We start from the raw sequence: 12,864 nt of genomic DNA on the forward strand, positions 1-12,864 counted from the left end.
AAATTATTTTACATTATTGAAGTACTGTACAGGCAACTAGTTTTTAGTGCGCCAAACAGCCACTCAACTCACCAAACAGGCGTCAGTTTGTATCTCTGGTCAGTAGAGGTAACATCTTGCTTGGCCCTGGGTCTGACAGGTGCCGAGCTGCTTGGTGTGGACCAAGATAGCTATGCTGTAAGGTTGGGTAGCCTACCGAGTGGTAAACCGGTAGAAATTTATACGTCCCTGTCTGCCGACATCACTAGAGATTACTCTTTGTTGAAGCAAGCTCTCTTGCTAGGATTTAACGAAGCCTCCGTCCTCCGAGGAACCATCCCCAGGAGTAGAGAGGAGTAGTTCACCGGCCGTGCAGAGCCACAACTGCGGAGAAGAAGGGCACATTCGTTCTCGCTGTCCCAGGAATCCCCGCGCCTTCAAATCTACTGACACTCATCAGCCCAGCTACAAGGTCGGATTCTGTTTGGAAGACAGGAGCTACCTCCGTTATTGTGTCGGCGGAACAATAAATGGGTCTTGGGCATCTACTTTCATCAGGGACACCGGTTGCTCGTGCATTATTGTCTCTGAAGAAGCCCTGCCTGAAGCTGACATCTCCAGCTGCCCGAAGGTTAGTGTCGCCGATTATTTAGGTCGTGTTGACCAGCTCCCTGTTGTTAGGTGCTACCTGCGTTGCCCCTATTTCACTGGTTGGTCTAATGTGGTAAGAGCTCCCATTAAATTCACTAGTGTTCTCAATGGTAATGTTCCCGGTGTTCGTGACCCTAACGACCCGGAACCTTTAAAACTCTCCTCGCCACCAGCACCAGTCTCCTCTCCACCTGCCCACGTCGCCTCGCCACCCTCACACACCACCACACCTCCAACCAAGGTCCTAGCTGTGGAGACACGGTCGGAAAAGGTGAAACAACTGCATCCCTTGATTCTGCCGAATTTGTTGCCACTGACTGTGACGCCCAAGGATTTCGCCAAGCTTCAAGCCTCGTGTACCACTCTGACGCGGGTAAGGGAGAAGGTGACTTCCGGGGAGGAGGATCAGGTGAGAGATGGGTCAGCTTACAAGTTTGTTTCCATTAATGGTCTGGTACACAGGTCTTGTGTGTCATCCAAGCGACCAGCCAAAGTAGGTCGGTTTTTACTTGTTGTCCCTGCTGGTTGACGTAGTAACATTATCTCTGTAGCTCACGAGAGCCCTCTAGCAAGTCACTGTTCTCGTAGGAAAACTTATAGGAAGGTTGCTGATCAGTTTTACTGTCCAGGTATGGGGCGGATATGAGAGCTTTTTGTAGGAGTTGTGATCAGTGCCCACGTATGTCCGCCAAGGGTAGAGTCCGTCCTGTTCCACTTGAACTCTTACCCGTCATTACAGAACCATCTTCTCGGATAGCCATAGATTTTGCTGGACCGTTCTCACCCCCTTCCTCTAAGAAGCCTAAATTACATCAGGCTTGTTAAGGAAATATAATTGCAGGACCCACATTGCTTGTGTTCTTGACAACGTTCCCAAGCTGGAGTCAATCGAGGCACTACCCTGCAAGAGTTCCTGTGAAGTTCAGGCGCCAGACTCGGATGATCTCGGTTGCCAGTTACTGATAACACCTGACGGGATAGAAGAATCCTCTACGACTGGAAATAGGCCCAAACTTAAACCTGGACTGAAGTGGAACCCACGTGCAGTTCCTTGATACGGCCTTACGTTTTGGACATCAAGTTTCCACCTATTCATTTATGTGACCCTTCTTCATTTTGCTATGTGTATTTAAGCATTTGTTGTAAGATGATTATGCTTTGTGTACTAATCTTAAGTTTTAATCTACCTTACAGTAGATTTTTGTTGGGGGAGCTGTGTAAGGGCGGCAACGAGCAGGAAGATTGTTTGCCGCCCGCTTGCTAGTTCGAGTCCCCCACTTGGGGGGTGGGGGGGGGTAGACGGAGGTGAGAAGGTCGCTGCTGCCTTGTGACACCGGCAGACACTACCCACGTAGCACCACAGATACACCTCCCCGCTGCTCGTCCAAATTCTGGTTGTGTTCTCATTATAGGTCCTAGACTTGTGGGCTGTTTCCCCAGACCTTCATAAATCGACTGTCAATCTCTGGACACCTACCCCAGCTACCACAGGTTGACAATCCTTTATCCGAAATCCTTGGGGCCAGAGGCATTTCGGTTTTCGGAATTTTTCGGTTTTCAGAAATTAGTTTTTTTTTTTATTAGCCCACCCGGGCATAGATCACTGACTCACATTGGGGCCTGGGGGTCTAAAATATAATAAAAATTATAATAATAATAATAATAATTCATAGGTCTAGGTCGTGTTTCTCACTTTTGATCTTTTTTTCATTCTTGTATTTCTTTACTGCATTATTATTTTATTATTACAGTATTATTGTTATTATTATTATTATTATTAATTTTATTATTATATTTTATTATTATTATTATTATTATTATTGTAATCATTATTTTATTTTGGTGTATAATTATTAAAATTTTTATTTACTATGAATAATTATTATTACAGGGGGGTATGCTATAACGAACGGATCCTACTACGAATATTCCTATAACGAACGGTTTTACCTATAAAATTGATAATGCTATAACGAACGAAACTCCTACAACGAACATTATAATTTTTTTTTTTTTTTTTTTACTAATTTATTGTTTCTGTATTACAAGTATTAATGATATTCTTTATTTCAAGGGTTTAGATGCATATTTATGCAATTTTTTACAATTTAATATTATATTTTTCAGTGTTAAGTGGTTGTATTTGGGGGCCTGGAACGGATTAATCCTATAACGAACGAATGCTATAACAAACAAGGTTCTAGAACCAATTAGATTCGTTATAGCATACCCCACTGTATTATAATTATTATTACTATTACATTTTTGCCCCCCAGGCCCCGATGTGGGTCAGTGATCTGTGCCTGGCTGGGCTAATAATCCCTGTTAAAAAAAATAAAAAAAATAAAAAAAAATAAATAAAAAAAAATGCCCCACAAAAAACTTTCGGTTTTTAGAACTTTTCGGTTTTCGGAATTTCGGATAAAGGGTTGTCAACCTGTACCACGGCTGCCACGTCATCGCCAGTTCCTCTTCACCGTCTGTGCCCCGGTGTTTCTCCTGTGTAGCAAGACATCGGCCTTCGCTCGAGTGAGGAAGCTGACTTGACCTCCCCCCCTGAGAGTGGATCACTGCTTTCCAAAACCTTCCCCAGGGGCACTACCGTAGGAAATATCTGTTCATTGTTTGATTCCCTTAACTGTTTGACTCCATTAATTGTTTGATTCTCATAATTGTTTTACTCCCTAATTGTTTTTTGATGTTTGTTTGAGTGGTGTCAGAGTTTTGTGTTATTTTTATAGTAAAGAGATGTCAATCTCAAACGGTTGTTTGTTATCCCTCGGAAAACCATGGTTCTTGACTTTCCATTTATAAGATCCTGATTAGGATGGCAAGGGATTTCTATCCCTAAGTCCCAGGACTTTACACAAGTACAGTAGAAACTCGATAAATCAGACTAATTGGGCAAGACCCCAGTCCGAAAAATAACACTTGTTTATCTGAACTGTTTAAAGAAAATCAGTTATGTTATTATGTACTACACTCAACAACTAAGGTCTTTTAATGTAGAACAAGATTATTAAAAGAATATTATATCAACAATAAAAAAATGTGAAACAGAACTAACTCTCTGGATTGAGAATCACACTTAAGTCTGGTTGTCAAGAACTGTTTACACCGAGATTGTTATTTGCTGTAAAGTGTTATACGTAAGTAACCACAGAATCTGTTTTATGAATAAAGAGAAATCTGTATACTGTACAGCACTATAAAGATAAAAATAAGAACAAATAAACGTAGTATATATTGTATGTGGAAGACGAGTGTTTATCTGGGAGCAGCTGGCAGAGGGGATGGGGTTAGCATAGGTGGATGGCTCCCTTCCCATCTCTCCCCAAAAATTCCTTTAACATTTCTTTATTAACTTTCACTATAATTCTCATTTGGTGCGAGGATGATAAAATATTATCCCAAAAGAATCAACTTTTCTGAAAAAAGAAACCCACACTGAACATGCCTCATTTCATACTCATTTGTTTACAAAGAGCAAACAGCTGATCGGCTTAGTAAATTAGTACAGTACAGTTGTGTATTTATCACCACTTAATAAATACTATTGTAGTGTATCTATCATCACTTAATAAGTAATATTATCGGGTAAAGTATTAAGTATCTGCATATACCCTGGTTTACTCATTAATCATTTGTCTAATTCTACAAGTAGCCAAACTGAGTCCTTACGTAACACTCAAAGGCAGTAAATAAAGTTTTTATGAAGGTATCTTCATATCAGATCCTATACAGTGTGTTACAGTGACCCCTGTTGTAAGCTGGTCTGCTGAAAGCTCTCACATGAATGCATCATGTTATATTAATCATGATGAACCATAAACCATAAGAGGCCAATCATGAGAATATAATACTGAATCAATAAACCTGACAAACGTGGCAACACCTGATCAGCCTCAGCCTGCTTACATACTCAAGTGTCTTAGTTCTCAGTAGGCCTATAGCAAATCACATTAGACCATTGTACAGTATTCAGTATTTTTATTATTTTTTCTTTAGTATTTCTGGTGACCAGAATCCAGAAAAAGCGAATTCCAATGTACTGAAGTCCAATTTATCGAGGTTTTACCGTATGTTCCCCACATGGCCTTGACTAAAAGACAAAGTATAGTGGAAATACATAAACATTAACCTACACATTGTGATACTCCAGCAATGGATCCTATATGTTTGACTTGAGTTCAAATCTAGAAATGTTACAGTACTGTACTTACTTTTATGGACCTCCATGAGACTCTTAAGGTGAGTTTGAAGATGAGACTTCATGCCTGCTCGTGCTTTGTGCTCACTACCAAAGCTCTGGAAGTATTTGGAGCAAGCCGCAGGAAGCATGCCACAGGTATATGTGAACCTTTTCCACATTTCGTTGGACTCAAACTCAGCAAACAGCTTAACAAGCAAGTTGTCTGTCATGCCTGCTACGTGCTCTAAGGTCAACAACTCATAGTCACTTGGCTTGCGGCTTGCTGCACTACTGGCCTGTATAGAAATGGAGTGATGAAGCTATAAATTGCAGGTTTATATTTCATCTTATAATAAAACAGGATAAATATACATCCTGAAAGTACACATGCTAAAGCAGAGATGCCAGTCATAATGCCCCCAAAAACTTCATCAGCTGCCACTAACAATAAGAGTTCACCTCATATACAGTACTGTACATGCAAACTCTGACAAATACAAGTGGTAGTTAAGAAATAACAGTCACCATAATTCAAATATTAGGACACCAATTTGATAATCAAAGTTATTTATGCAATATATTTAAAGAAATTAATGTGAATTACTTAGCAAAATACTTGACTATGAAAATCAGGATTCATCATGGATTTAAAAAAATCAGATAGGAGAAAAAATAATTGATAAAATTAAGCTCCAGGAAACTCAGGTTTAACGGTGGTTGTGCACTCTTGGCAGTGTTAATCCAAGTTGTGTGTGTAAAGCTGGTTGGTGACGGTATCAGAAAATAACTTTTATGGCCTACAGTCCTTTAAAAGGTGACCTAAGGAACACAAACACACTATTACAGTGATGTGGGGAACAATATTTCAGTAGCACGTGTAAATAAACCATATGATATACAACAATCTTCACCCAGTCATCCTTGGAACTTTTTTAAGATATTCAACAGTGTGGTGGTTGTCTACATGTGGCCAACGAGTCTCTCAGTAAAATATCCATCTGCCATACCACCACTTCCATATCCTGGATAATATGCAAAAGAAATTAATATAATTTACAGTTTCCATTAACTCAATAAACATGGGGAATACATTCTTGAAAACTCCTATGGTTATCAAAATTCACAAATCTAACTAGTAAGATGTGTTCCTAGATGTCAAAAAAAAATTAACCCCCAAAATCTTAACTTTTCACAAAGATATGAACAATTTTAAAGTCCTTAAATGATACCACACTATAACTACTCTGGCAACTACACCAAATGGTGATATGTTTGTTGCCACCTAGACTAGGCAATTAATTGGGTCTTGTGTACTGACTTCCATCTTCAGCACAGCCCTTAAAGCTCATCAATAATGGCATTTACAGTGGTCCCTCGGTTAACGAAAAGGTTCGATTAACGAAATTTCGGTTAACGAATTAGCTCCCATAAGAATTTTCAGTTCCATTAACGAACAAAACTTTGATTAACGAAATCCTTACGACAAACAAGTTTTGTTGTGCGCATCAGGTGATCGGCTAGTCCGCCAATACAGTAATTGGTTCTATGGTTACGTTCGTTTCCAGTGGAGTAAATATCAAGAAAGTTGGTCTCTTGAATATTTCTGCATTTTTTATATTAAAATTATTGGTCACACTGAAATTTAGTTAACATATTGATAATATAGACAGTACAGGGAACAGGTTTTTTGCACCCATCAGATGATTGAATCACCCAAAAAGAATTCTCAGTTTAACTTTGTTTACAGTGGAGTGAACATTGATTTTGTTGGTCTCTTGAATATTTTTGCATTTTTACATTAAAATTATTGGTCATTCTGAAATTTAGTTAACATATTGATAATATACAGTGCAGAAGTTAGTATGAAACATGAAGAAGGCATTAGAACCAATGCACTCTGTAAAGAATATGGCATGTCATCATCGACTGCCTCTACAATTAGCTGTTTCATGCCGGTAATACGACACACACCTCAAAGTAAGTATTCTATTGTTTTTTATTTATTATTGTACAGTATAAAACACACACACACACACCGACGGGTCAAGACGGGTCAGACGCACCTGGTACTGCTCAGCAGCAGCCACGTCAACTGTTATGTTGGCCCATACCAACTCCCTCCCCTGAACCCTCCTCCCCACCGGAATATCAACAAGTTCTCGCCAGAAGTTACAATTTCATTTGGGAAAGGAATGGAACCAGTGTTGAATAGTGGTGAACAGTGCTTAAGTCAGTGAAAAACAACTCGGCAGTTGAGTCTTACCCAAGCTAACCTTCACACAGTGAGGTCCCAGGTACCCAGTGATAATTCCCCTGAGACTCCACGATAGAGAAGCCTGGGACCACACCTCACCCACTTGAGTGAGTGAAGTCCTGTGACAACTGACCACGTGGTGTCCCCATGATGCTACGACACCACATAGTGAATGAGTTGCTACAGCATCATGTGAAGTTCCTCATAACACCATCTGTGAGGGAATTACTACACCACGTGATGCCCCTCATAACACCATCTGTGAGGGAATTACTACACCACATCAGGCCCCTCATAACACCATCTGTGAGGGAATTACTACACCACATCAGGCCCCTCATAACACCATCTGTGAGGGAATTACTACACCACATCAGGCCCCTCATAACACCATCTGTGAGGGAATACTACACCACATCAGGCCCCTCATAACACCATCTGTGAGGGAATTACTGCACCACATCAGGCCCCTCATACACCATCTGTGAGGGAATTACTACATCATCAGGCCCCTCATAACACCACCTGTGAGGGAATTACTACGCCATGTGATGCCCCTCATAACACCATCTGTGAGGGAATTACTACACCACATCAGGCCCCTCATACACCATCGGTGAGGGAATTACTACACCACATCAGGCCCCTCATAACACCATCTGTGAGGTAACTACTACATCATCAGGCCCCTCGTAACACCATCTGTGAGGGAGTTACTACACTACGTGTCTGCTGTTCAACACCTCAGCTTACATGATCTACGTGTGTAAACATTAATCTGTATGTTCACTGTATATGTTCCTTCACCTTTCTCTAATGAAGGCTTTTCTTAAACCACCAATGTATGTAATAAGTCATTTATGTCCAATGTTTATTTTCAGCCTTCGAGCTGCAGAATTGTTCAATAAACTGTTTATTATTATTATTATTATTATTATTATTATTACACACACACAGAGTCCTCGACTTACAACCTACCCGGCATACGACCGCCTCAGTCGTACCAAATATTTTTCAAACTCCGAACGTATTTTCTAGGACCGAAATGCTTCCGTCCCGTACGAGTGTCCCGTAGGCTGGGTCACCTCGTGGTGTACAGCGTCCACGCAGTTGCTCGCTCAGTTGGTGTTTGGCTGTCGATGTTGTCGGTAGTGATTGCGCTGTGTACTGACAATATTTTAGTTTCTAATTCACTTCAGAATGACTGGCAAGCGTAGAAGTGAGAGTTCTGGTGGTGCTCAGAAGCAGAGCAGACAGTCAATTACTTTTGAGATGAAAATGAAAATAATAATGCAATATGAAAATAGAAAACCGGTAGCAACCATTTCACGCGACCGAGGCTTCTCGCACTCGCCGATATCGACAATTTTTAAGGACAAGAAACAAATTCGTGAGGTAGTGAAAGGATCAGCACCTATAAAGGGAACAATAATAAGGGAAAAAAGTTAAGGATCCTATTCATGAGATGGAAAAATTACTTGTGGTGTGGATGGAAAATCAGATACCAAAGCATGTACCATTAACCCTTCTAACCATAGAGGCTAAGGCAAGAAGCCTTTTAGAAAGCATGAAAGAGCAGGCAGGTGATGAGTGCGACCAAAACTTCACAGCAAGTCATGGGTGGTTCCAAAGTTTAAGAAATGTTAAAGTTTGCAAAGTGTAAAGGTGAGTGGAGAAACAGCAAGTGCTGATGTTGGTTCTGCCGAAGCTTTTAAGGAGGAGCTAGATCATGTCATCGCGGAGGGAAATTATTTGCCTGAGCAAATATTTAATGTGGATGAAACTGGATTATTCTGGAAGCGCATGCCAAAACGGACATATATCCACAAAAAAGAGAAAAGCATGTCGGGATTCAAGGCATTCAAGGACCGAATCACACTTCAGTTGGGGAAGGAATGTAGCTGGTTTCAAGATATCATTCAGAGAACCCAAGGGCTTTTAAACATGTCAGCAAGCACACACTGCCAGTGTTTTATAGCAGTAATAAGAAAGCATGGATGACCCTAGTACTGTTTGAGGATTAGTTCCCGAGTCGTTTCATTCCACGAGCCAAGGAGTATTGTATGCAACAAGGGGTTGCGTTCAAGATTTTATTAATTTTAGATAATGCTCCGGGACACCCACCACACTTGGACGACATGCACCCTGATGTTAAGGTAGTGTACATTCCACCTAACACTACCTCTGTCATCCAACCCATGGATCAAGGTGCTATTGCTGCTTTTAAAGCTTATTATTTACGTACGACCTTCACTCAGGCTGTTGCTGCTACTGAAGGTGAGAAAACGCTCAGACAGTTTTGGAAGGACTACAACATTTTGAAATGTATAAAGAACATAGCTGCAGCATGGGATGAGGTTACAGGTCAGTGCATGAATGGAATATGGAAGAAAGTCCTGAAAAGATATGTAAACAGTTTCAAAGGATTTAATGAAGATGAAGCAATTTCTGAGTAACAAGATAGTGGAGTTGGGTAATCAGCTGGAGTTAGAAATTGATCATGAAGATGTTGAGCAGTTGGTGGAAAGTGTAGCAGGAAAGCTAAGTAACAAGGATCTTATTGAACTGGATGCAGAGAAAATTGCAGAGGAAGAAGAGAATCAAAATGTAGAAGAAGAACCTGCACCCACCAAAAATTTTCAATGAAACAAATGGCAGAGGCATTTGCTACTATTACTAAGGGGATGCAAATGTTTGACAAAATGGATCAAAATGTTGAGCATTTTGCAAAAGTTGACAGAATGATCCAAGATGGACTTGCTTGCTACAGGGAAATTTACTTTGAAAAGAAAAAGCAAACTGTTCAGTCTAAATTGGACATATATTTTACAAGTCCCCCATTGCTGTCTCCTCACGCCCCACCACGGCTGCCTCTTCACTCCGTAAAGATGATCCAATACCTTCAACAAGCAAGTATCACCTGTATGTTAACCTATCTGAAGAAAGCATATACAGTGACCCCTCCGTTAACGAACTCAATCCGTTCCAGAAGGTCGTTCGTTAACCGAAAAGTTCGTTAACCGAAACCATTGTTTCAATGGGTTTTTGGGTAATTGGTTCCAGCTCACCGAAAATTTCCTAAATTCAACAAAAATGGTAGAAAAGTTCACTTGCTTTGAGGTGTGTATGTAGAAGGCTCCTGGATGATGATGATTATGATGGGATTCAGAATGGGGGTGGAGGAGAAGGAAGAAGAGAAGGCATTGGGGTGGAAGAGAAGTCACCCCATGGCGCCATTTCACCCATAAAATTTTAACTCTCTTGGTGTAATTCAAGATTATTTTCTTTAAATCAACACTGCACTGCATTATATATTGTCAATATGTAAAATATATTTCAAAATGACCTATAATTTGCTTGGAAACACAGAAAAAAAGCATTTAGTTGGAGAGTCTCAAGCAAGATGTTACCTCCAGTGAAAACAGAGAGAGACTAACGCCTGTTTGCTGTGTTAAGAGGCTGGATGCCGCGCATTAAACTAGTCACTTTACCTTCAATTATGTTCAATAATTGTTAAAATGACTAAAAAATTGAATATTAAACTTTTAAAATTATTGAATAGTATAAACTTCTTGATATTTACTAAAATAGTAAGGAATTTAAGCCCTATAACCGATTAATGTATTGGCGGACTGATACTAAAGCTGGTTGCCCGGTCAGTGCAAGCGAAAACATGTTGAGGTCGGTTAGTAAGAACTTCGTTAACCGAATTTTTTTCGTTAACCGAATTGAAGATCCTTATGGAAGGCAGTTCGTTAATCGAAATTACGTTAACCGAGGTGTTCGTTAAACGAGGGGTCACTGGATACGGACTAAAAATGAAGTATATATATGTACCTCGCGTTTCATACCAGCTGGATTCGGTAAAATGCTACTGACACCACATAAGAGGCACGGGCAGTTTCCCAATGAGGTTCACGGCGCCATCAGCTCGATGAACAGGCTTTGTGTAAAATATAACAGTCTAGAACTGCTTTTAGTGTCCTTGTGGCTTGGTCGGTAACGTTCCCTAGTCCCACGCAGTAGGTCGAGGGTTCGATTCCTGGCTGGTGAGGTCGTTGATTTTACTGTATGTTCAAAATCTGCGTGTTATATGGACTAAAAATGAAGTGTATACACTGTATGTATATGTATATATATATATATATATATATATATATATATATATATATATATATATATTATATATATATATATATATATATATATATATATATATATTATATACATACACAGTATTACCCCGCTTTACGCGGGGTTTTTTTACGCGTTTCCACGTTTACGCGGTACCCTGCCAGACCCGGAATGCTCACTTTATGCGGTGCATATACTCTTTTACGCGGAGAGCGGCGCGGGCAGGGTGCGCACAAGGTCGCCCAGTCATCGAAACATTACCGAGTTCTTCACCCACCACAGCCAGCCCAAGTCAGTGATAGTGAGGATATGGACTTGTATGGACTTTTGAGGGGTTTGACAAAGAGGCCCTGCAAGCCTCTGTGGTGGATAGTGATGCAATTGATACAAGTGATACAGGTGAGGGCCAATAATCTGCCCTCTGCCTCGGAACCAATCCTCCATCCCCGTGTGCCCAGCCATCTTTCCTACTAATGTAAGTGTTAAAAAACCTAATATCATTGATATTTCTTTAATTATTAATTGCGTGTGCATACCATCATAAAATTAAGAAGTTATTTTTACTGCAACGTAGGTATTGTGTCTGAAAAAGTGGAGTTTGGGGGTCGGCCCAGTCTTTATTTCAATTAATCCCATATGTTCTGTTGTTCACTTTACGTGTTTCCCGCATTACGCGGGCCTCCGTGGGTTCAATTGACCGTGTAAAGCGAGGTTTCACTGTATACACAGTAAAGCCTCCGATAACAACAGTTCAACCAACAACTTTTCAGATTTAAGACCCTGGTTAATTTAGGGCCCAATTCAATTTAGGTCCTTATTCATTCATATTTACGACCAAAATATAATAAAAATAAATTAAATTACATTTTCATATAAATAATAACTAAATCCTGATATATATTATATAAAAAAAATTAAGAGCGCCTTCCGCAAAGAAGCTGCCTTGCTAATGAGTGGTAAACAACAGTCGGAGCTTGGTGGGCCTTTTGTTTTCACACATCTGGAACAGGAGAAAAACTTTCTCAGGTTTCTTACAGCATTTTTGCATCCCTACTCAACATAAGCAAGAGAGCAAGTGATAGTAATGTTGTTTCAAAAGCTAATAGAAAGTGTATAAGCTTACCCCTTGAAATGAAACAAGAGATGCTTGAAATAATCAAGTGGTGCTCGTACCTGTGAATTCATGCGTAGGTTCAACTGCCACGAATCAACCAATTATTCCATTAAGAAGCTCAAGGAAGCTTTAACTGCTTCTGTAAATGTATTCTCAAGATTTTCTAGAAACAGGACGTTCTCCGATACCTCACGACACCTACTGCTTGTTATCACAGAACATTACCTTCACAAGTGGTTGGAATGAAGCCATGAGCAAGGAGACCTGGCTGGGCCACAAATAAGGCATCAAGCACGTGTTTCTTATGCTGCCGTTGCACATTAGAAACTTGCTAACTCTCCACCACTGTTCAACGCTTCTGTTGGTTGGTTGGCTGCCTTTAAGAAGTGATATGAAGTCAAGTGTTGCAACTACCATGGGGAGAGAGCATCGGTTGATGTCATAGCAGCAGAAAAATATCTACTTGTCTTTCAAGCTCTTGTGTAAGAGGGTGGTTATTGCAGACTAGATCTTCAATTGTGACAAAACTGGTAGTTTCTG

The 12,864-nt window shown here is 40.3% G+C and overlaps 1 protein-coding gene across 1 annotated transcript in view; it reads right to left on the minus strand.

Moving 5' to 3' along the window:
- LOC121857093 overlaps window positions 1-12,864 on the minus strand; it is a 74,762-nt gene that overhangs the window by 29,671 nt on the left and 32,227 nt on the right. The window contains exon 3 of the mRNA XM_042352964.1: window positions 4,854-5,118. Within this exon, the coding sequence (XP_042208898.1) occupies window positions 4,854-5,118 (265 nt within the window). The remainder of the gene's footprint in view (window positions 1-4,853; window positions 5,119-12,864) is intronic.

This window comes from Homarus americanus, unplaced genomic scaffold (assembly GCF_018991925.1).
Source record: "Homarus americanus isolate GMGI-L3 unplaced genomic scaffold, GMGI_Hamer_2.0 scaffold1024, whole genome shotgun sequence".
In the NCBI taxonomy this organism is placed as follows: domain Eukaryota; kingdom Metazoa; phylum Arthropoda; class Malacostraca; order Decapoda; family Nephropidae; genus Homarus; species Homarus americanus.